This window comes from Acipenser ruthenus, chromosome 1, assembly GCF_902713425.1.
Source record: "Acipenser ruthenus chromosome 1, fAciRut3.2 maternal haplotype, whole genome shotgun sequence".
NCBI lineage: Eukaryota > Metazoa > Chordata > Actinopteri > Acipenseriformes > Acipenseridae > Acipenser > Acipenser ruthenus.
The window spans coordinates 38,801,891-38,828,692 of NC_081189.1; the positions used below are offsets into that span (position 1 = coordinate 38,801,891).

Consider the following 26,802-nt stretch of genomic DNA (forward strand, 5'->3'; position numbering starts at 1 on the left):
AATTGGGCAGTAGGAATAAATGGAGGCACCTGTGTGGGACCTTTATGTTTTTCATGCCAGCTGTTTTAAAAGAACACTCTACCATAGGCCTCTACTATATTTAAGTGAGTCTGAATTGAGGATTCAAAGCACTACTTAAATACAAATGTTGTGTTTATAATAATAAGTAAGCACAATTACGTGTGTGTGTGTATGTGTGTGTGTATGTGTATGTATGTGTGCATACATACATACATATATACAGTTGTAGTCAAACGTTTACATACCCCAATAGAAATGTATAATTTTTTAGATGAAATGTTTTGTAGTAAACGTTTTGCTTCTGTGGATGAGGAAAAAAAGTTACAAGAAATAGTCATTGTGACAGTTTTTTTGCAAAACCCCAAAAATGCTAATTAAAAAATTCATATCCTTTGATGCTATGATAGTATTGTCTACAAGGTGCTAGAAATTTCAATATGATAATGCAGAACCTAATTCTAGAAATGTTTAGAAAATGCTTGATTGTAGGTGAACATTCTTAGCGAGTATAAAAGGGTTAGGCATAGGGTGATTGCTGTCATTACCAATAAGTCAATATGGGAAAAAGTAAAGAGCTATCTGAAGACCTTAGGCAGAGAATTATTTCTTGTCATAAAGCTGGAGAAGGATACAAGAAGATTTCCAAGCATTTGAGTATCCCAATTTCAACTATTGTTTCTATTATCAAGACTTACTGGTACTGTCACTACGCTCCCCCGGTCTGGAAGAAAGAAGGTTCTTTCACCATGAACAAGTAGAAGAATTGTGAGGAAGGTTAATAACAATCCAAGATTGACTGCCAAAGATATTCAAAGTGAATTGGCTGCAAGTGGGACAGGGGTTTCCATTTCAACCATAGGTTGAGTATTGCATGGTGAAGGTCTCAATGGTCGCAGGCCAAGGAAAAAGCCACTCTTAGGAAAACGTCACAAGGACAATCACTTAAAGTTTGCAATACGGCATTTGAATGATGGATATGAGTTCTGGTCAAAGGTTTTGTGGAGTGATGAAACAGAAATCGAGCTATTTGGTCATGCTGATAGTTGTTACGTTTGGAGAAGGTCTGGTGAGGCGTACAAAGAAAGACAACACCATACCTACTGTCAACCATGGAGGTGGTAATATCCTATGGGGCTGTTTTTCCTCTAATGGCACAGGAAATTTAGTTCCAATACATGGTAAAAATGGATTCCGTAACATACCAAAAGATACTTGCCAATTATCTGAAACCCTCCGCTACAAAACTTGGTTTAAAGCGCAACTGGACATTCCTACACAACAAAGATCCAAAGCACACATCAAAATCTACTTCAGAATGGTTCTAGAATGGCCTAGTCAAAGTCCCGATCTAAATCCGATTGAGAATCTTTGGTATGAGTTGAAGAATGCTGTGCACAAGAGAAGTCCTTGGAATTTGAATGAACTGGTACAATTTTGTGTTGAAGTATGGTCAAAAATCACTAAAGAATCATTTTCCTTGTCATATGAATACTTTTGAATTGGCATTTTTGGAACTTTGCAAAAACAATTGCTGAAGTAAATAACTTTTGACTACAACTATACTGTGTTGGTTTTATCTTTACTGCTTTGGGTAATAAAATGCATGAATTTTATGATTTCTCTCCTATATTTCAGAAACATGTTCCCTCCTAACATTGTACAAGCTTGCACACAACAGGTAAATTTTTATCTATATATAGATATATATGTAGGGAGTTCCAACACTGGATAACGCATAACCATACAGTGTCTCTAAAATATCTAGTATTTTCTAGTACAGTACACAAAAAGACTGAAGTAGCTTCTGTATCTCAAAACATCTGGGCTTGCCAGACTTTGTAAAGTTCTTTGTTTAAAAGCTTGGCAATGGATAGGAAGCACGGTCAAAGCATTGAAACACAAGAACACAAGAACATTTACAAATAGGAGAAGGCCATTTGGTTAAAGACACGAAAGACAGGGTAAACCTTAGAGAAGCAAAGCATGACAAACACATTCCCATGGTAACGTTACCTTAGTATGGCAAAGGTTTGTCCAATTTAACCGAAATTGAAAAAGTGGAAAACTATTTAGTATTCCTACTGGCCGGAATATGTTAATGTTATTCTTTGCAGACTATGAAGTATTAATTTAAATAAAATAATAATAGTAAAGCAACAATAATGAAAGTGACATAATTTAAGTTTTGGCAGAATGCCTTTAGCAAACAGGAAGGACTGCCAAGGTCTTTGTACTAATTTTTTTCTGTGAAGGGTGTAACAGCATGGGAGGGATTTAATTTCTTTACATTTACATTTAAAAGGTTACAACCTAATTGGTTGTGGCCACAATTGGTCTCCAATATTGACAGCTAAGAAATAGGGTCGTAGTGTTAGGCAGGGACAGGAAGGGGACTGTTGTGACTGGACAAAAAAGGGCAACAAAAACAGGACACTCTCTGTAGGGGACTAAACTGTCTTTGCAGCACAGGGTAGTGTATGAAGTCAGGGACTTGTTTTTTAATTCATAGAAGCAGACAGCAGGAATTGAAATACAAATCTCTGTCCTTTTCATGTCTCTAAGAATAGACCCTGTTGGAGATGAAATGGCCCTTTTCTTCACACAATAGGGGATAATGATATCAATCAGAAAGATACTCTCCTGTTTTCCTGTATCAAAGTGTGAAACCTAGTTCCCCAATTATTTTCTATAAGGACCCAAATAATCAAATATTCCAATTATATATATGAAAAGGAATCATGTTTCCCTCCAAAGAAATAAACAAAAAAAAGAATGGGCGATTTAAAAGAGTTGATTGTGTAACTGAATGAGTTATTCTGAGGTTTACACCACAGGTTTTCTCTATTTTAATATATTAAGCTTCTCTGAACGTGGTGTGTACCTATGTGACAGGTGCGTGCATTTGCTGTTGAGTGACAGGCAGGAGATCGAGACAGAGGTTGATGTTGATATGCCCCGCAGGCAAACAGGATTTATTTACATATTATTATTATTATTTATTTCTTAGCAGACGCCCTTATCCAGGGCGACTTACAATTGTTACAAGATATCACATTATACATTATTTCACATTATACAGATATCACATTATTTTTACATACAATTCCCCATTTATACAGTTGGGTTTTTACTGGAGCAATCTAGGTAAAGTACCTTGCTCAAGGGTACAACAGCAGTGTCCCCCACTGGGGATTGAACCCACAACCCTCCGGTCAAGAGTCCAGAGCCCTAACCACTACTCCACACTGCTGCCCATGGTAACGCACAGAGGACTTACAGGGGAATGTACATAAAGCAAAATAAAACACACTACAAAAACTATAAAACAAAAGGTGCCATGAAAATGTTGTGCACTACTCCCTAATGCATGGAGGTCCCGCTTGCTCACCTTGCTATACTTTATGGGGATCTACCATCCCCGAACTAATCTTTACTTGCATAGACACAAACCCCGACTCCGGCTGCACATCTGGCCGTCGGTGGTTTTGGCTGCTTCTTTTGCCGCTGTTAATAGTCACCAAGACCTTTTATATTCTAAACAGAGCCTTAAATTAAAGTGTGACTTAATGAGTTATTTATTTATTTCTATGGCAGTATTTATGATCAGCTTTCTTTGTTTCTGTTCTAGTTTAAAACGCAGTATGGGAAGAGAGTGGTCCATGTAACTATGACAGTAAATGAATCGATCTTTAACCTCACAAACAGCACTCAGGAAATACTAAAGGAAGAAATGATTCCCATACCTGGCACAGTGAATGGTGTAAATGCATTGGGTTTGGTGGTGTTCTCCATGTGCTTTGGTCTAATCATTGGCAGCATGAAAGAAAAGGGGCAAGCGCTCAAAGACTTTTTCGACTGCCTCAATGAAGCTATCATGAGACTGGTGGCAATAATCATGTGGTAAGTGCTGGCATTATGATTTTCATTATGTCATTTACAGCAAATCACACTTTCAAAGCGTCTAGATTTCAGCACAACCCCTCGATGTACTGCCTGCATTACAAAGGTGATTCGTTGGTTGAAGTTTTTTTTGTAGATCCTCACTCAAAACTGTTTTATTTTAAGGCCAGACAGGGCTAACATTCTAGTTCAAAGACATCATTATTTTGTATATCTAACCATAACTTGCTTGCAGGGTTCAATTGACATAATACTGGTAACAGGATATTTTAGATTTTAATTAAGAGTGCTTATCAGTTTAGCAATGTAAATGGAAACTTCCCTGACTGGGCAAAGTAAAAGCATGTTAAATGCATAGCAGAAGCTTGGCGAGAGATTAACTTATATAGGAGATGAGTCAAAACAGAAGTCGTACTGTAGGTATAGTTTGTTTAAATAAGGACAGCATCCTCTGTCTTAATATAAATTGATGTCATGCCTTGAAAATTTGCAACCTTTTTATTGCTGAGCCAATGGACCTCGTTATGAAGTGACGGTTTTCATTTGCCCTCCTACCTAGGTACGCTCCCATTGGAATCCTCTTCTTGATAGCTGGAAAGATTGTTGAGATGGAGGATATAAGTACGGTTGGAGGACAGCTGGGGATGTACACAGTAACAGTTATTATTGGATTGATGATTCATGGCATGTTTGTCCTGCCAACACTCTACTTCGTTGTGACACGTAAAAACCCCTTTGTGTTTATTGGCGGATTGCTTCAGGCGCTGATCACCGCTCTGGGAACATCCTCCAGGTAAGAGAGTGGCCTTTCAAAGGCTTGGTTTACATGCACCTGAAAATCGACTCTACGGTCATGACTGTGTGACGTTGTCATGCGAATACATCGTGAAACAGCAAAAGGACGTCCTTTTGGCAGCGCGACTTTAAGGGCAGGGTCACGATAAAAATAGCTGTAAAAACCCATGTACACCGGAGCAGGAATTGTGCTTGTGACTCATGAGGTTTCAGCAGTCAAGATCCCGTTTTTCTGACTTAATATCACATAATCTCCAGCAGAAAGGCCGTACAAAACATAGACACACACACACTGTACATTTATGGACTACTTCAACACTAGAACTGCCGTGGTTATACTCATACCTGCAACCGCCAGTACATTTTATTTAAATGAACAATTAAGCATAAAAGGGTTTCTTTTCTAAATTGCCACATATAAAGCACTATTTCAAAAAATGAAAAACTATAATAAAATAAACATTTCAAAAGAAACTAGTGTGTAAACAGGTATATGTACAAACAAAACTGTAAAAACAAAAGTAGTTTTTAATCTAAAACTAAAGTAACATATGATTTATCTTGCATGTGTGTCACTCACAGCACAGAATCCAGGTTGAGCTGCTGCAGCCTGGCTGCAGCTTTCTGACAGAAATGTTTCTGCTGAAGCGCTGTGGCTAGCTTCAAGATGAAATCTCTCCTACATTGTACAAAACGAAGGAATTGATAGCTGCCAGGTCCAGTAGAGATAACAACAAGCTTGTGTGTGTGTGTGTGTGTATATATATATATATATATATATATATATATATATATATATATATTGAATATTGTAGGTTATATTCAAAATAAAAACATGTATTGTAAAAGGTTATAGTGTTAATGAAATGTTCCACAAACACACACACACAAATATAAATTCTAAGTAGTAAAACTTGTAGAAATTATATTTTATTTAATTTGTGTGTGTGTGTGTGTGTGTGTGTGTGTGTGTGTGTGTGTGTGTGTGTGTTGGAAAGGTAACCAGATAAACAAGTAGCTAATGTGCGGCGTAATTCAGAATGTGCGCGACAACACGTGAATTCATTTCTCTTGTTAAATGTTTTTATCCTCATGGCAACGCATGAAGCTCTCCTCACGATATTCAGAGTCGTTCTTTTCCTACTTAGTAAGCAGACACAGATGTTTAAATATCCCCTCCCCTAATATTAATTGAGTAATCTGCATTGGTACGGCCGATTTTCTTTCCTAAATCAGAACTGCATAGCATTTCCTGAAAAGTACGGCAAACAGGTCGTGAGGAAAACTGTCAGACTTGTGCATGTAAACACCACCATAGTTTGATGTCGACAGCTCTTGTGTTGCATCATTATCTTTTCACAATCCATGTGTTTCTAGGGACTTATGTAGACCCAGCAATTAGAAAAGGGGTGTCAAACATACGGCCCGCGGAATACAATTTTTTTATTCACTAGGATATAGGTATAAAAAAAAAAGTGCTGGGGCAAATATCCGAACTAAAGTTTTTTTTACATGTATTTGAAGGCAAAAAAAAAAAAAAAAAGAAATGTCTGTGTCCCTCAGAAATTATTTTATCCATGTAAGATTTTATATATATTGTCGCAGAGGTCGGCAGCGAGATTTACTCTGCTGGAGCCGCTGCTCGCTTTCCCTTGCTTGTCACCTGCTTGCCACCTGCTTGCCATTGTTACTGCTGCTATGAGTCAGGGGTATGCACTGCCGGCGCCCCATTGGCAGGCGCGGAGCAGTGGGGGGCGTTCTCCTGAAGCGCTCTGACTGACAGCTAAGATCAGCCCAACCTGCTGGTGAGTGTTGCTGTTCACTCTATTTGCTAAATAAAATAGCTATCTATTTTGGAAAATAAAAGTTGTACACTTGGATTCTTACCGCCGCTACAATCGAGATCCGTTTCTGTCTGCAATATTATGATACAGGTCATACTTGCAAAACTCATATATTAGTCAACGTTTTAATTTTCTTTCATGATGCAACCCTAGGTTTTGTTAAGTGGAATGCAAAAAAAGAAATAAAACAGTGAGTAAATATTGTTGTTGTTTTTTTGTACAACACCCTCTTTTTAACATTTATTTTATTTGAAGTGTTTATTCAAGTTAAAAATCAATGTTATTACTTTATGAAAACATGTCTATGACCACTTTGGTTATTGTGAACACACAACAAGGGCAGTGATTCTTTTTTAAAAAAATATGTTGTCTACTTTGTTTTTACTTGAAATACACACGAGATTTAACTGCTGTATTGCTTTCTTTTTTTTAGTAGTTAATTCATGAGGGTAAAGTAAGGCCCTTCTTACTTCTGGGATATTTTTCAACTTTAATACAGTGTTACATATAATGGCTTTGATAACGTTTTTAAAAAGAATATCCGAACAAATATCTAAATCTTGAACGAATATCAAATATGAAAATTACATGTTCATCCCAGCACGAAAACAAAAAAAAATTGCAAAATATAAATAGATACTGATCATTTTTTTTATTTAGCACTCACCAAAAAGATAAAGACAAAGAACATTAGTGCCCGCTGCTACTGCTGCTCCTGATACCTGAAACCTTTGCTTGAATCAGCGCATCAACATCTGGATCAAATGACTGAGGATAGCTTGAGTATCGAGTTAAGTTGAGAATAACATTTTGATTTGTTGATATTCATGACGGAGAAAGATTGCTGCTTCCCAGGACACACTATTTCAGGAGCTTTTAGCAGCATTTCTTCCAAAACTCTCCATCAGAAGGCAATCACATGGCTTGCCTTAACAGCAGCATCACTACAAGCATTAATAAACATCAATTGCTGCTTTTTCAGCAACTGTGCTAATTCAGAGTATTTATCTGTATGTACCGTTCCTGTATATTTATCATATTTCTTGCCATGGTTTGCTTCATAGTGTCTTTTAATGTTGTATTACTTCACAACAGACACATGTTGCTTACAAGTTAAGCACACTGGCTTTCCATTCATGCCCTCAAAGAAATCCGAAATTCCCCATTTCTCATGAAACACACAGCTCTCTTGTTCCACCTTTCTCTTCACGGATAAAGACATGATGACAGTTGTCACTACAGAACCTTGTTCTGGTATCACTGGTGTCGTCTACTCAAACCAGCTGACGCACTGCTGTCTCACCCACGTGGTTGGTGATTGACAGCAATCACAGCAACATGACAATTTGTGTTGCTCATGCGAAGGAATTCGCTGGAGGCATGTTTGCATACTAAGAGTTGATGGTGAGCAAAATAATCAATATGTGCTATTAGGGGAATGTAAATATGATATGTATGATCATTTGTTAAATACAATAACTTTGAGGTTTTGGGTTCGTCTTTGTATTTTTATAACTGTCACTCGGCCCGCGCCAAGCCCCAGGATATTGGATCAGGCCCGCCAAACGAAACAAGTTTGACACCCCTGAATTAGAACATGCTGTTGGAAGCACACACTTTCAGACTAGTTCATAGATAAGGTTCCAGATCTATTTGATATTTTATTTTACCAGGTGAATATGCCTGTTCTTTTCAAAAATAACCCTTTTTTCCCCATGCTTCCCTATTCCACTTGAATTTAAATATTGGAGAATTGAGCCCTTGTTCCATATTCAATGCATGGCAGACTACCCAAAAATGAACTGCTCAGTTTTTCATTTAAAACAGAAATGTTTTCTTTAGTCAAACTGTTGTATGGCTCAGTTTCACAGCCGGGTGTGCATAATGCAGGACAAAGTTAAATACAAAGTATGATTGTTAAATCGACATATAAGGGACAACATGCTTCTCTGGTATAGTCATACTTGTTTTACAATACGAATGCTTACCGCTATTCTATGGAGCTCTGTCCTTATAGTTTTGCATCTCATGTTGTCTGCAATATCATTACTGTTTTAATGGGCTGCTCTTGACCTAAGGCCATTATCACTCCATAAAGGCTTGGAGAATCAGATACTGTTTATGATAATTAAGCCAGTAACAGTTAATGCACTGATAAAGTAGCACCATGTTCATTGTAATTGCCATCCCATAAAGGGGGCTGAGTAAAGCCATTTTTGTTAACTGCTACTGTAACATGGTATTAAAAATGGGACCACCTGTTTTAACATGCCAGTCGTGGTACGGGTGTCCTAGTGTAAATGGGGTATAAAGATCCCTCTCAGGGCCTGGGAGGCTCATCTCAGACTGCCGCCTCGGCCGCCATAGAAGCAGCACCCGTAGCTACTCCAACCCCCAACGCGGTAGAACTACTTCCAGAAATTTTTAGCTGATGTGTTTGACGGCCGCCTAAATGCTATCGTGTCCTCAGTTACTATTCAAGAAAACTCGCTAACTGAGATCGTTCAGAGAATTAATGTGCTGGGAACACGCATTGAAACCGCGGAGGAAAGGATTGCTGGTTTAGAATCTGCAATACCAGCAAACGATCTGCTATTAAAATCTCTTAAGGACAGTGTGGCACGTTCAGAGGAGAAAGTGGATGATATTGAAATCCGTAGGACAAAAACCCGGAGCTAACCAGAGGCCGAGGAACATCGTAGTACGCTTTCTAAAATATATCGACAAGGAGGCCATTCTGAGTGCTTTCAGAATTAAACAAGAGGTTTTACACAAGGGCTGAAGGCTGATGTTTTTTCAAGATCTGTCCATGGAGGTGCTACGCAAGAGGAGAGATTTGGCTGTGGAGAGAAAAAAGTTCACCGATCTTGGAATATTTAGGTGCTTTGCCTCTCCAGCTAAACTTCAGATTCTACACAAGGGGAAGATTAAAGTTTTTGAGACATCAACCATGGCCACCAAATTCCTGGAGAGGGAGCTCGAAAGCCACTCTGTGAATCCCCCAGAGTGAAATTGGTCTTCGCCAAATAAGACTCGCTTTTCCTTTATAAACGGTGGAGGTAAGGCAATGAGCACAGAACTATACGTTTTTTGCTTTACTTAACATGTTTTGTTAAGTTCACCAGACACTTTCAACTGCAGCAAGCATAAGAACCCTTTTTGTTTTTGTTGTGATATATATATTTTCTTTGTGTCTTGTGCTGCTCTATTGTTTATGTACGCAAACACTGCTGTTATATTTTAAAGTGTTTTTTTTGTTTGTTTGGTTTTTTTTTTGAGCCTCTTCCATTGCAACGCGAATTTATGGAGCCTAATGAATTCGCTGACTCTTGACCATTTAAAATCCATTTAAACATATCCTCTATATTTAATGTACTATTGATTCTGTTTTCGTTGCTGTTATAATACGGTTATTTGTTTTATTTTTTTTATTTTATTTTTTTTATTTATTATTATTTTTTTTTTCTACTTGCGTGCGTACTGATGCAGGCTCACGTAGCCTGCTATGTATGTATGTATTTGTATGTATGTATGTGTTTGTATGCATGTATCTATGCATGTGTATGTGTGTGTGTATGTATATGCATGTGTATGCGTATGTGTATGTATGTATGTATATATATATATATATATATATATTATATATATATATATATATATATATGTGTGTGCATATAACATTTTTTTTGTTTGTTTGTTTAATGAGGTGACTTCTTATACTGTCTGTGCTCTTCACTACAACGCTGGTTGGGTATGTTTAAACGGAGCACGGTTGCTAACTTGAACTGAAAAATTATGCTGTTAAGTGTAATTTTGATTGCGCTTACCATGCTAGGGTTCACTGATATAGAAGACTGCCAGGTTGTTTGGGGACTTGGCTGGGGATTGGGGAGGGTATGTAGGCTTGTTTTGCTTTTTGTTTTTCTTTTTCTACCACTGCTGGATATGTTATTCACTTAACTGTGCATGCTGCACAACTGAAACTATTATATTTTAAGTTTTATTTAATGCAATGGAGCTTTTCTATATATATTGTACTATATTGCCATGAGTAATTTGAGGGTTGTCACATGGAATGTCAAGGGCCTGGGACACCCGATAAAACATAAAAAAATTCTTACTTTCCTTAAGAAACAGAAGGTGTCTATAGCACTATTACAAGAATCACATATGAATGACAATGAACATATTAAACTGAAACGAGACTGGGTGGGGCAGGTATTCTTCTCTTCCTTTAAATCTCACAGTAGGGGTGCTGCTATCCTAATAAATAAACATGTTCCCTTTATTTTAGAACATCAAGTTGCAGATTCAGAGGGCAGGTTTATTCTAATTACGGGATCTTTCCTGGGCCAACATATTACAATTCTTAATATTTATGCTCCAAATGAGGACTCCCCTAAATTTATGTCTGATATGGTCACTCTATTCAATCAGCACTGTAGGGGTATGGGATTGATGGCAGGCGACTTTAATTGTGTACTGAACCCTAATCTTGATAAATCTTCTGAAGCTCCTCTTTCTAATTCTAGAGCCTCTAGAACCTTGAATTCTCTATGTAAAGAGGTCGGTCTTACAGATATATGGAGAGAACTAAACCCTAGAGTAAGGGGCTACACATTTTACTCTAACCCACATAAATCTTATTCCCGTCTGGATTACTTTTTTATTCCTCATAAATACGCTCACTCAGTATCATCATGCGCTATTGATTCCATAGTTATCTCTGATCACGCACCTGTTTATATAGAAATAACTTTAGACAGTTTTACCCCCAAGACAAAAAAACTGGAGGTTCAATTCATCACTTCTGTTGGATCAGAAATTCTGTGATAGAATTTGTGAGGTGATTGTTCAATACATACAGGACAATGCAGACTCCCCTGTTTCCCCAGCTACTCTGTGGGATGCTGCTAAAGCAACCATTCGTGGTCATTTAATATCCTATGCCTCATCCAAAAATAAAGCACAGATACAACATAGAAAAGAACTAGAAACACATGTGAGTCATCTGGAACAGCTGTATAAGCAAAACCCAAATGACACAAACTGGAAACTTTTGGCAACAGCCAGAGCTAAACTCAACTTGGATCACACTAACCATACAAAAAAATTGTTATTTCTGACTAAACAGAAGTTCTTTGAATTTGGTAATAAACCTAGCAAATTACTCTCTCACCAGCTTAAGAAAGAACAAACCGAACGCCTTATAAAATCAATTAGAACCCCAGATAATGATATTACATATAATCCAACAGTTATTAATAACACTTTTCATGATTTCTATAACAAACTTTATTAATCTCAACTAAATTGCACAACAAAAGATGCAAACCTACATAGATGCTATGGATCTCCAAAAAAGGATGATCGTGAAAATCTAAATGCTCCATTCACACCTGAGGAAGTTCTAGAAGCCATTAAAGCTATGCCTTCTAACAAATGCCCTGGACTGGATGGCTATCCAGTTGAGTATTACAAATATTTTTGGCCAGATCTCATGCCAGTGTTTATGCCTATGCTAAACGGTTTTGTTGAAAATGGCTCTTTGCCTAATTCTATGAAGTCTGCTGCCATTAGTCTCCTACAAAAGAAGGATAAAGACCCACTAGAGTGCTTATCTTTTAGACCCATATCATTGCTTAATGTAGACTATAAAATTGTTGCAAAATTATTAGCCCAGAGATTGGAGTCACTTCTCCCGAAAGTGATTAAGCCAGATCAGACCGGTTTTATTAAAGGAAGGTATGCCTCTGATAAGGTTTTAGTTACCTTGGCATCTTTATTACCCCAATACTTAACAATATGTTTAAAAGTAACTACTCCCCTTTAGTTAAACAAATTAAAGAAGATCTAACAACCTGGACCCATCTTCCAATTTCTATTTTGTGTCAAATTAATGTGATCAGGATGAATATACTACCTAGATTTAGTTATTTATTCCAATCCCTACCTTGTTATTTATCACACTCTTCATATCTAAATTTATTTGGAACAATAAAAAACCAAGAATTAAGTCTGCAACTTTGACTAAGCCCTCAGAGGAGGGTGACCTTGCCCTGCCCAGTCTCGAACTATATTATTGGTCAGCTCAGGTTAGGCAGATGATGGGGTGGATTTTAGATCGCCAAGATTCTCTTTGGATACAAATGGAGTCCTTGTCAGGTCACCCTATCTCTCTGAGATCTCTTCCTTTTATTAATAACTATAAATCTTTGGGTCTTGTAACAAAATCATTTGTGATGCATAACATATTACTTGCTTGGAATGATTGTAGAAAATGTATAAAATTACCAAAAAAAGTTTCTGTCCTCTCCCCCCTCACTCTCAACCCAGATTTTCCACCCACTCTTCGCAATATCAGTCTGCAGAATTGGTTTGATAGGGGTATTCATAATCTGCCCCCCTTGTTTGAGAAAAATATTCTCAAAACATTTGCTGAAATAAGTAGTGAATTCAGAATACCCAATAAAGATTTCTTCAAGTATCTTAAAATTTGACATTATACAGTCACTGACTCAAAGCAATACATTTCGTTTCCAAATTGATGACATTGAAAAACTTTTACTTACCATTACCTTTATGCCCAAAATAATTTCAAAAGTTTATATGATTTTATCACATAGGGTTACATCCTCTTTTTTGCCCCTGAAACCACTTTGGGAGGCTGATCTCAATCACCCTATTGAGGATACACTTTGGTCAAGAATTTGTGAAAAAAATTCTCCATCAATATCCAACAATGTCAGAGAACTTAACTATAAATTCATTTTTAAAACTTATCTCACTCCAGTTCGACTCAACAGAATGTCAGCCGGATATTCCCCAGTATGCCGTAGATACAATTCTGCACTAGGCACCTATATGCATATCTTTTGGCAATGTGACAAAATTAAAACATTCTGGCGTTCTATTCATTTGTCTATACAGGATATATTACATTTTAAATTTGACATGTCTCCACTTTTGTACCTTTTGGGTATAGAGCCAAGTTTAGTACTAGACCCTAATCGTGAAAAACTTTTTGACATGCTGGCATTTTTAGCAAAAAAGTCCATCCTTTTACTGTGGAACTCAGATACAGCTCCCTCTCTTAAACTATGGACTTCTCAGGCGTCAAATATTTTACCTTTAGAAAAATGATCATATGATCTGCACAACAGATCTGATACATTCTGGAATATATGGTCTCCTCTGTGGGATTATATTGAGAGTGGGGGGGGGGGGGCATACTTCAGCCCCTGATAGTCAGACATGACCTTGACTTCTGTGTATTGTGCTTCTCTTTTATTTATATTTTCCTTCTTGCAGTATAGACTATCACATGGAAAACGTTTATGCTCCTTTGGTCTGTTAGTGAACTGCAGTGGTTCATGTTTTTCTTTCTCTTCATTGCTATTATAATTGTTATTATTTATCTATTATCCTATTGTGTGTGCATGTTTTTTTATTGTTGTTGTTATTATTATTTTATTATTATTTTGATATCCTTTGTATTAATAAAATCCAATAAAAATTTGAATTGAAAAAAAAAATGACTAAGGTAGGTGGATGATTGAACTGTCACTGTTTTTAATTGACTTTGTAGTTGATCAGAATTCTGAGAGCTGACTGATTTATTAAAGCAGGTGACGTCAACCGTGCTGATATGGCGAATACAGCATGATAAAAACTGAAAGTGGTATGTTTGGGTGATGAATAGGGTTTCTCTGTGTCGTGGAATACAGATGGCAAAATGTGCGCTCTGATTGGCTGACAGATCCTGAGCAGTCTATAATACCACTTATAACGTATCCCAAATAAAGTGTTATCAAAGAAGTATGTGGATTGGGAGGTACGAATAGAGGTGGCTGTTAATAACATTCTAAAGTACAAATTACAGCTGACCTCAAATGCAACACACGGCTAGTAATCCACCCATTTTTTTGTTCCAGCTCTGCAACACTGCCCATCACATTTAAATGTCTGGAAGAGAACAATAAAGTGGACAAGCGTGTCACCAGATTTGTGCTGCCAGTAGGAGCCACCATTAACATGGATGGCACTGCTCTGTATGAGGCTCTGGCTGCCATTTTCATCGCTCAGGTTAACGGATTGGATATGAGCTTCGGGCAGATCCTCACAATCAGGTATTTATTTAGTTGAAAGATTTTACAAATGCTTGGGGTTATTCTTGCACTGGATGGAAAACTGCTACATTGATTACACTACTGTATATTTTACACTGCTTTTTTTAGAACAGGTAATACCAATTGCAGGGCGCGAAATAACCGACGGCACCGACGGCAATTGCCGTGCTGCCCAACCCGTTTTGCCGCAATGCCTCTCCAAATTTAAAAAACTTGCGGCAAAAGTTGCCTCTGTGCCCGCCGTCTGTCACATCTGATCTACAGCCCATTCACAAACTTTCTCAACATCAGCTGGCCCGTTCTGTCACAATTCAATTCTGTCTCGTCTAATCTCGTCATGCGAGAAAATGACTCATTATGATGATGTATTATTGTTGCCATTCTTTTTACTATACACCTCCCAGCACTAAGCCACAAGAACGACGTATCATTGGTTAATAAAGGGCTAACAGAGGGAGGGGTGAGCTGAATTTGACCGCGCTTAAGTTCCAGGGATTTCAGTCAGAGTTGTTGTCTGGCAGTGTCACTGCAGTGTGGTTTTTTCCGACCGTGAACAATGCCAAACCAGCAGCGAATTAAAAGAAAGAAGGAAGAAGAGCTGGCTAAAGCGGCAGCTATGTGTTCCAGAATTGCTGTGATGTTCAGGTAGGAAATGGGTGTACAACAATTTGTCCCCCAATACTAACATCAAATAATAATAATAATAACCACTATGTCATCGACAAATCCCCTCCCCCCTCCAAGCCCTCTCAAATGTTTAAGTAGTGAGAATTTGGTCCAGTAGCTGTTTATTTATACTGCACATTAAAAGTATACAGTTTTAATTTTAATGCATAGAGCAAATTACCACAGTGTATATAAATCAGAATCTTCCATAGGACCACATTAAACTAAATGAAGTAAAGCGATCTGTGTATGGATTTGTGAATAGCCTTCAAGTTACTGTATATATTTTAATTTACAGCTTAGTAAAAAATCACCTATCGTATATCACATTACACAAATATATTCTATGATTATATGTGGTATAAGGAGATCTGATTCTATGCTTAAAATTGCAATACTTTCAAACGCAACATGCAATATGCATTATAACTCCTTTTGGGTCTTCAGCATATATATATTGCTAATTTTATATGGACACTTCAATGACCGTTGCTGGGTTATTCCTCCGAAACACCCACGCTAAATATGAACACAATAAGTAAATAAGATTTAATTTTGTTCAAATTCTTACACAAGGAGCTAGTAGCTATTACTTGCATTATGACATGAGTTGGAGATAACACTAGTAATCGAAACACAGTAGTTCTGTTTTTTAGCTAGTAACGTGTGCTTTCATGAAAGGGGTTAGAATGTGTGTGCTCAAAAGCAGCATCCCACTTTTTTTCTTGAATCGAGTGTCCAAATTGAACCATTCAGCAGAATGAATATTATGGCCCCAATAAATTCAAATGCCGCTTGCTTTATTGCTATTATTAATTATGATATATTTTTATTAATAATAATAATAATAATAATAATAATAATAATAATAATAATAATTGTTGTTATTAATTAGTATTATTATATTATTAATTGCTTAGCAGACGACCTTATCCATCCTTTATCATTTTATTTTTTTGACAAAAATAATCACTTCCATATAGCCTTTTTTTACTTTTTATTTTCAGATCATGCAGCAATCCCCGCTTAGATAATGAACACTATAGGCTTGTTGTTTTTCTTTTTAGTTGTTTTATGAATGAGTACGAAATCGCCTTGGTGCCCTTGGGTTGGATTTTTGTTTTGCCTCTTTACCCCCTGAACTGCCTTGGTGCCCCTGGATTTTCATGCCCACCGAAGACAATATTGCCTTGCCCTTCATAAACTTAAATTCATGCCCTGCAATTGCAAAACTGTTAGCTAAGTACAATTACACAAAATGGTAGTTAAGGTACCCAAAATAATTATTATCCAGGGGATATATACAGTGATCAAATTTAAATAAATCAATGGATAATGTCTTGGTTGCAATCCTAATTAGTATGTCAACAGTTGGCACATAGTATCGTGTTGACATATTCCTGTTGTGTAAAAAAAAAATAGTAAACCTAAACTGATATATTCCTGTATATTTTACCTTTTATGTCCTGTTTTCCCTGTGAAACAGCATCACAGCAACAGCTGCCAGTATTGGAGCAGCAGGAATCCCCCAGGCTGGGCTGGTTACCATGGTGATCGTGTTGACCTCTGTAGGGCTGCCCACAGATGACATCTCACTTATTATTGCAGTAGACTGGTTCCTGTGAGTAAATACTTCCTGCTTTTTATATAATGTTTTGCAATGGTGGTAGTCCAGTAGCAGGTGGTAAAAATGTTAGGCAGTACAGGTACAGTATGCGAAACACATAGATTTGGCATGCCCTTTAACTGATCCTTGCTATCATTTAAACATGTGGCCATCTGGTGATGCGTATATGAAGTACCGCTATCATCAGGTCATATGTTTTAACTGAGTGACCTTGGGATTTTCTTCTTCAAAGCAGCAGTGGTCTGCTTCTGGCTTCCAGCAAACTATTCCAAAATTAAGTCTAGTAATACATCTGCCTGTTTCCTGGCTGCCTTTGAGCACCAGACAAGTAATCATTCTGATCCCAGATGACTGGCAAAAAAAACAGGAATGCACAGCTCAGCCAAAGCCAAGTACTGCGTTCTATATGAATTCCTCCTCATTTACTATGTTATTCATGCATTCAAGATATTTAAAATGTAAATATCAGATGAAAGTCACCATTGGTTGGTTTACACTTTTACATGCATAATAGTAAAAGTATTAAAACACACGCATACATGCACAAACAAAATAACTATACATGATAAATGCATCTTAGATTTGATAAGACAACAGTCCTCTCTGCATACCAGCCTAGTCGTACTAAAGCTCAGCCAGTCCAGTCTTGTAACAGTGGTGGCTAGTGTTTCCACTTTAGGTTGACCACACAGAATTTGATGTCACACATGGTTTAGCAGACACAAATCAGCCTGTAATTATTTTAGCTTTTCCAGTAATAACTGTGTACGTTGATTTGTTGAAGGTAAGGGTTAGGTTTAGGTTTGTAATAATATGGTTAGCATTGAACATAGTAAAGATTTGTACCATATTTGTAATGGGCAGTGTTGTGTGATACACTGCCGTTACAGATTAAGTCCAGTCCCCTGGCGGTGAGGTCAGACCCACGGAGGTGCGCATGATCGCACCTGCTGTGTATATGAACAGTTTTCTTTTTATTCACACAGCAGTTGTGTAAATAATGCATATTTCCTCACTATGTACGTTTGGCTGCTCAAACAGTGCAAAATGTTGTCTCTTGTACACACAACGTATTAGCTTTTTATAAATCACACAAATGAAGATTGTACCTTTAAAACGAAAAATATTTTTATTTTGTATAATATAACTTTTACCCCCCCTCTCACGGTCATGAAATGGTCCAAAATCAACTGCCACATTCTCTGAATAATGCATGTAGGTCTACAGGTGCTGTACTAAATAAATAACTAACTAAATGTACAGGCACATCTTCAGTTCATGGGCCTCCCTTATCCACTAAGAGACACCCTCCACACGACGTCTTAACTCAGAGTAGTGGTGTGAAAATACATAGCCCCTGTTCTTGTTTTATTAGAAATATAAATCCACCTTTTAGGAGTGTTACAGCCCATTTGTGTTAGACAAGAGAAGAGGATAAAGGAGTAGATGTCATATATAATGCCATTTTACATCTTCAGTACAATAAACACAAACAAACAAAACAAACGACCAGCTGAATAGATAAAAGAATAAATAATGGTTCCAAATATATTTTCTTACAATACTTTAAAGAAACACATACTTTCTTGGAGGCACTTCCAATAAAAAGTTCCCCTTGGTAAATTGATAAACATTCTCTGGGTGTGAGGAAGGCCTTTAACAGATAAAGTGAAAAAAATCAATTGGCAAAAGCTTGTTTTGATTTGTAAACACTGTGTGACGTTATAGTGTAAATCTTTGGTTCCCAGCAAGATCAAGTGGAGAACATCATGTTTCGCTAGTGAAAGCATGCAAGGGGATTGGGTTTTCCCTGAAGGAAAGGGCATAACTAGCCCTTGTAAATGGTACAAAGCGCACCTTGTGTGTATAGTGGGAACTGCGAATTCCCAAGTGAGGAGAGGATTGGATTTCCTTCTGAAGCTGGAGGGCACAAAGGTTCAGAACCAAGGCTGCAAAGAGCAGAGCATATATATCTCAAGAGGTCAAACAGCCCTATCACGTTCCCCATCAAGAGCTAAGACAGCTCAATCACTGAAGGGAGAAGGCAAATTAACAATGTGAGACAAAAAGCCTCCTCCCACTACCATCATCATTGTCTGTGTGCAATAAATGCAGAGCTCTCTCGTACAAAACTAGAAAATTAAACTTAACCCCCAAAAACACAGACTATGAATATTGTGTTTATACTTAGTCCTAAAACATAATGTATACATTGTATGTCCTTGGCTATTAAAAGTAGCTGCCACAGCACAAGTCACAAATGTTTTTTTTCTTTCCACAGTGACCGCCTGCGTACTACCACCAATGTCTTGGGTGATTCCATTGGAGCTGGAATCGTGGAACACCTTTCCAGACATGAGCTACACAAAGATGCCGAAATGGGTAACTCAGTGGTTGAAGAGAACGAAATGAAGAAACCATACCAACTGATTTCCCAGGAAAACGAGAATGAAAAGCCTTTAGACAGTGAAACCAAGATGTAGTTTTAGTTTTTTGTTTTTTGGGAGGGAGTGGGGTTGTTTACAGGTTACAGGTGTTAGGGTTTTCCCAAGGTCCATGTTTTTGTTTTCTGTATTTTAATATCACTTGTCTTATTTGTGATAAACATTCATAAGGATTTGGGGTTACAAAGATCTATGAAAAACAAATACTGAAAGTGTACATTAGGCTGTGAGTGTTAGTCCTGGACACTATGGTCATAGCTAATGGAGCGGTTTGTTCTGTCAAGTTTAATTCTTGATAGATTCTCAGATTTATTTTTTCAAGTATTCTAGATTAACATTAAATTGTCTAATTTAGAAGTAGTGTGGGTTGTTTTTGTTTGTTTCCAAAAGTGCCAGGTGAATGATATAATAATAGTGTTAACATGACATTTTGTTTTGTATTTTTATCAAGAGGCTAAAATGTTTCCATCATTTAACATTGTCTTGTGTATTTTCAAGGCTAAAATGAGTTAACAGAAAAGTGTAACATTTATATTTTTTAATTTTGCCCAAAGCACAAGCATTTTCTGCTTCTTGCTGAAAACAATTTGCCATTATAGGATTGTCACTACCAGGAGTTCTGCCATATGACATAATACTTTAAAGCTATGGTGATTATCATTACTGTATTAAATGTGGGGCTGGATATAAAGGGAGGGGCCATATCAGTTAGGAAGGAAGTACCTGAGGTAGGTTGAAGAGGGTTGCGAGGGAACTGGATAATTAAGGTTAAGGGTAGAGGTTGCATGCAGTTTTTATGCTTTTTATTATTTTCGAAGCCCTGGTGTAATTTAATTTTCATTCAAAAGGATTAATGTCAGTGCTTCCTGCCAAACAAAAAAAAAAACTGGATGTTAATTGAAAAAGTCTCTTTAGACATTGAAGAGAGTTTTATTTCTGGGTAAGCTTTATAAAGGGTTCTTTTTATAGATTTTAGTTTTATTTTAAGAATTTTAATTCAGTCACGATAATTGTGTTTTTTTATATTTAAGAAGGCTACAGTTTACCTACAAATTCTCCCATGTTGTGCTTCTATCATCATTTGACAAAAAAAAGCACATTTGAATGTTCAAGTACATGCAAAATATTTTTTGATATAAATCTGCTTTTATATTGTCCTATAACTGTTATCAATTGTTTATTTTGTCACCAGTAGTATAGATGAACCGTGCCTTCTAACAGCTGCGGCTACAATTTTGAAAGTTTAAATAGAAGTCTTTTAATTAGACATTTATTTTGCTTACAGAAGTTCTAGATTGTAGGAAAGAATTATATAGAAAATTATATAGATAATTTGTTTACAAAACATTAACTTGTAGGAAACGTGGAATAATGGTTTACTTGTGACACTGTGCTGTAAAACGGCTGCAAAGACTTTAATTTAAAGGTCTTTAATTTGATAACCTAATGGATTGTCCTTCCATGACATCACTTGACAAAAGCAAATTGTAGCACAATGTGTTATGATTGTATGACAACTAACTCTAATGGAAACTATGATTATTGCTTGATAATTACTGTCAGGTTTGGATGTAAATGCAGCACATGTGATTTGATATAAAAAGGTTAGATTTATCTCCAGTAAATATAGTTTGAAATAAAAAAATTAAATGAAAATGGTTTCTTTCGGACATTCTTTCAGATTTTAAGAGCAACACTTTCTGTCTTGTCCTTTCTATACTACTTCTAATGCTTTCTTTGATACATGAAAACTTGTGATGGATTTTCAGCATAATTTGTCCCAAAAGGATATCATCATTTTTGTTTTGTCAAGGAAGTTTATCACATGTAATTGTTTTATCATGGAAAGATAAGTAATAAAAAGCAACATATATGGAGCAGGGTATAGTATCCAAAGCACTGGGGCAGTACGGTTGTAGTGTTTCAGTAAAATATGCACTGAATATCTAGTGTACAAGACAGTGTAAGAGAAGTGATATGGTAGAATATGTTTGAAACATACAAAATATAACACTAATCATTTTAAAAATGTAACACGATAACACTAATCATTTTAATTTCAAAAACTGAGCACCGTCCGTCCCTCCCCCCTCCAGCTTGTGTTATCCAGAAGCAAACCTTTAATTTCTTCATTCTCCATCTTGACAGCAAAGCACTGTATAGCGTAAGCTGTATTGAAAGAAATGTCTCAAAACCCCTCTGCTGTTTGGGATTTTTTTGTTAAATGCCCAGGCGACCAAAAGAAAAGTTGAATGCAAACTGTGCAAGCGACTCGTATCACCATGGAGGCATAACCAATCTCTGGGGTCACTTGACAAGCGTAAGTTCATATTATTATTATTATTATTATTATTATTATTATTATTATTATTATTATTATTATTATTATTAATATTTTTAGCAGTAGTAAATCCAAAGTGGCTTGCAACCACTTGATTCATTATTAACATTTAATAAATTGAAGGAGTACTAATACTGCTCTGATTCATTAAAATGTCAAATTAAATGATTGATTATTGTCTTGATTATTAAAAAGTTGTCTGGATATATAGCACGCCCAGTGCACGAACAAAACCACTTACAGGAGTTTAAAACATCTCTGTCCTCCTTAAACGTCTCCCCTGAGTTTAAGAGTGTGTTCAGAGCATATATATATATATATATATATATATATATATATATATATATATATATATATATATATATATATATATATAAAAAGAGTATGTGCAATTCTAACAATATCCCAGGGTAAGGGAAATGTTCTTTACATTTTAAAGATACTTCAGGACTGGGGAAATGTTTACCTGGAAAAAGGATAATATTCAAGGAATTTGTTTGCATTTTTTTCCAGTGTAGGATAGGGTCATCATAAATACCCATATCAAATAAGTGGACTGTAACAGGAGAGATTTGTGCTGACTGTCTGACGCATGCGTGGTTCTGCAGGAAGAGGGCAGCAGCCTCGTAAGATCTGCCTGTCAGTCATGGCGATGACACAGAGAGGTGGGGAAGAGGGTGTGTGGGCTTTCCTTCTCTCTGAGTGGTGGAGAGGCGGGCCTTGGGGGATTGCTCGGCCCATAAGTACTGTGCTTGGTTAAGCATTCGGGTGGCCTGATTGGGAATACACAGAGACACTGGCTGAGAAGGCCGGTGTAAACATAGACCAGGCAGGAACGCCAGTGGTTGGAGCAAGAGAACAAAATAGGCAAGCACGGCTGAGGAAGACAGCCAGCATAGAGAAAGAAAATAATATATAAAATAAATTGTTACGTATCCGAGGGAACATGTATGAATAGAAGGGGAACCTTGGCCACACCAGTTTATAGTGCATAACAGCGTAGGACGGAGACCTGAGCTGACCGGCTTAGTGGCAGTGGGGGCACCGCGTAAGCAGCACATTTATTTTGTAGTTTTATTAATGTGTTTTATTTTCCCCTTTCTTTTGCCTTTTGTTATTTATTATTTCAGAGCACCTGTGAGTGCGCCAGCATTTAACTCTTTACCAGTATTGGTATTTCTGTGGTCCTTTTTACCATTGCCGGTATTCAGGCCATGGACAACAGCGCCCTCTGCGGGCTAAAAGAAAATATTTAAAATAATAAAACTGGGCACCAGTGCGGTGTTTTCAATTAAACCTTCTGTCTCCCGTGTGTGTCAGTGAATTGCCCACCACCCTTCCACATAGACTTCCAGTTCAAGACTCTTGTACTGGCCTACAGATGCCTTGACCAGACTGCACCCAGGTACCTCCAGACCCTCATCTCTCCCTACACCCCCACTCGACCTCTCCGCTCCTCCTGCACTAGGCTCCACCTCCTCTACACTCCCCTGCCTCCAGAGCCCGCTCCTTCTCCACCCTTGCCCCGCAGTGGTGAAATGACCTTCCTACAGATGTCAGGACTGCCCAGTCCCTGACCACCTTCCGGCACCTCCTCAAGACTCACATCTTCAGACTTCACCTGTAGAACTGCTCTTTTTTTCCCTCTGGACACTTATCACTCTTCCTTAAATGCGCTTTACTTGCTCTTATCTGCCCCCTATTTTATTGCATCTAATCCTGTACTTTAGAGTACTGTAATCTGTCAAGTGTTATTTAATCTGTAGTATTTTGTATTTAATTATATCCTGATGTAACTATCACTGACACAGAATCGTATTTTGTCATACTTGTACTTACTAGAACCAAAGTCATTGTATTTATCTGTAAGTCGCCCTGGATAAGGGTGTCTGCTAAGAAATAAATAACAATAATAATGGACTAATAACACTGTGACTAACTAGCAAAGTGGTAAAAAGGGGTTATAATGGGTGCATGCCACTTTACAGTCAAATTTGAATAATAGGGCCATGTTACACATAGAGATTGGGGCCTAGTATGCACAGTTTTAATGCTGAGATTTTAAGCCTTTTTAAAGAAATTATTTATTTAACTAGAAACGTTTAAATTTATTTAATCCATACAAACAGACTTGGATTGCCCCCTTTGGTTTTCTCAGAAGCAATTAGGCCAATCTTGTCAAGCATCAAGCAAATAGGCACAATTGGAAAGGAGCTGGGGCCCAATATTCACACAATTGTTGCTTCTAACTTGGCTTCTTTTTTTGATTGCATTGTGAACCATGTAGTAGAAAATCACACAATATTTAGAGACAGTCTTTCAATGATTTCTCACTCCTTCACCATTCAGATAGTCACATAAGGAAACATTGCATAACGGAAAGGAAGAAAACGGCTTATGGAATAATAAAAGCTTGTGCCATTTAACTGAAACAGAATCATGTCTACAGTGCCCCGCACAGGGTGCATGTTTATAAGAAAAAGCCCATGTGTTCAATTTGTATAGCATGTTATTATTCCTTACACAGTGTTGCTTGCATACTTGCCATAAATGCTTCAAAGGGAATGTCACAGATAGGCTTGGAGCTGACATCAGACCAGAAAATACACAGACAACAATACTAGGGGTATGGAAGTGCATGTTTAATAATTAAATAAAAGATTTTAACCAACAAAACACTTTCCAAACAAAACGGCACGGTGGCCAAAACAAACAAATACAAAACAAGTGGCATGCTTGTTGTATTCTTAATTTCTCTATCTGGCTACTCACGTCTCTCGTTCTCCACGCTGAACACCAACCTCGTTCAGCCAAAGCTGCGGATCTTTATACATGTGATTATCAAGATTATCAATAAATGATTCCATCTTGAGAAGGTCACATTCTACATGAGTTTAGCATGGATGGGGAATTTTAAAATAATTAACAATAAAACGTGTTTTAAAACACCAAACCATACATTTAAATAATACGACAAATACTATATATATATATATATATATATATATATATATATATATATATATATATATATACACACACACACTAACATAGGGGTGAGATGTACCCTGTCACAGGGAAGCAGAAGGCTAATAGATGGTTTAAAGAACACACCAAATTAAAACCATAGCTTGAGGAATGGAGGAATGCAAACAAACTGGGAATTCCCCAAGTGTCACCAGGTTGCTTTTAAGAGCTCCAAAGATTATGTTCTAGGACGGTTACTAATCAGGGGTACATTGCAAATCCCAAAGCAGCTACAGCAGCTGCAAGCTCTTACAAAGCAGTGAGCAGTGTTCATCTTTCTTATAGCTGTGTGTCCCTGGTTTGTATAATCTTTCACCAACATGTGTGTGTGTGTTTTCTTGGTTATCTGTGGTTAACATCAAAATTATTGCATTTTGGAAGTGGAATGAAAATAGCTGAAAGGAATTGAATTTAAGAATCATTGGTCAAAGTTCACGGCAAGCAAGTTTGAAAATGAAACCTACCCAAACAGAGCAGATGCTTTGATGATAGTACTTGGTGCCGGGGGTCTTGAAAGTCAGTGAAACTCAATACGTTTTTAATGTAAAACGTGTGTATAATGCTACTCAACTGCAATATAGTAAACCCAGTAGTGGAACTTCTACAACCTTCTATAACTTTTATCCTTCTCTTTCTGTTTAGTCCAGCAGACCAGGCGTTCTCTTTTTGTAATCAAGAACACAAAAGACAAGCAAACTATTATTCAATTTAAATTAACACAACTTCAGGTATTTTATACTGTTATATTTTGACCTCAGGTATTTTGATTTAGTTTCATGCAGTTTGAAAAGTACTTTAACTAATACAACATATTACTAGAATCAAATACAGGTTGAAAGCCACACAGAAAATACTTTTGCAAACTTTACCTTCACTTCAACTATGCTATCACCACACTATAAATGATCTTCATATGGAGCAGGTATTAGAACATCACCTCTTCTGCACAGGAAGCAAATATATATATTGTGGTGGTGGCAGGTTAAATGGGCTTCAATAAACTGAAAATGAATTCTAGTGAACTGAACAGTCAACAGCAAAAAGATAAGGGGTTCAAAGAAAGTTGTTAATCTTATAAGAAAAGTGTGTACGATATTTTGTTATGATGCTTTAAAGACTTTAAGATAACACCTTAATGAGAATGTAATACTGTACACATATCACAGAATTTTTATTGCAGTATGAAAATGTTTGTTGAGGTACCACCATGTCTGTGTAAAGCAAACACACAAGCCATGTTTTAAGTGAGCTGTTGCTGCCACCCTGTGGCAATTCAAGACTGTTCACACAAACTCATTATTTATTTTGCAGATCTAATTTAGTAATAAAGGGACTGATGTAATGATAGGCGTAGTGCAAACAATTGCGGCTGCAAAATCCAAATTGCCTAGCAGCCAGGCAATTATTTTGCACTGCAGCCTATGTAATCTTAAGAGCAATGCAAATTATTCATCAAGCATAAATAATGAGCTGAAACATACTTTCATTGGTTCCTATATATATATTAGACAGTCTCTATTCATCTTCAGGGTAGCATGCAATACATGTTGATTTAATGTTTTAATAATGGGATGGAAACATGCAGGCTTTTGCCCAGTCTAGACTTACCGTAGCTCTAGCTGAATCCAATCCGAGTACTGGAGTTCAAAGTCCACCATGCTGTATCCTATTTTAATAATGAATGAGTGTCTGGACTTGTGATAAGGACATTTCTTTACTAATCATGTTACTGTTTACTTTTGACTACTGTCAAACTAAATATCTTTGTATCTGAAACCACAGGGTGTCAATACTATGGGCACCACTGTCTATACCAGTGCTGCCCAAACACAGTCCTGGAGAGCCCCTATCCAGTAAGTTTTGTAAGTCACCCTAAATCGCTAATTTCTGGTATCACATGGAAGACTGGGAACACATGGAAGTTATTGATCAATTAAGCAAATAACTTGTTCAATTAAGGGAACTCTGGTCATTGGGCAGTTTACATGCTGGAAAATGTCATGACGTG

General features: G+C 37.1%; 1 protein-coding gene across 1 annotated transcript in view; it reads left to right on the plus strand.

Moving 5' to 3' along the window:
- LOC117421060 (excitatory amino acid transporter 1-like) overlaps positions 1-21,082 on the plus strand; it is a 43,673-nt gene extending 22,591 nt beyond the window's left edge. Inside the window, exons 5-10 of the mRNA XM_034034952.3 lie at positions 1,657-1,699; positions 3,650-3,921; positions 4,481-4,714; positions 14,495-14,689; positions 16,842-16,976; positions 19,264-21,082. Coding sequence (XP_033890843.1) covers positions 1,657-1,699; positions 3,650-3,921; positions 4,481-4,714; positions 14,495-14,689; positions 16,842-16,976; positions 19,264-19,465 — 1,081 coding nt within the window. The 3' untranslated portion in view covers positions 19,466-21,082. The remainder of the gene's footprint in view (positions 1-1,656; positions 1,700-3,649; positions 3,922-4,480; positions 4,715-14,494; positions 14,690-16,841; positions 16,977-19,263) is intronic.
- Positions 21,083-26,802: the final 5,720 nt, after the last annotated feature.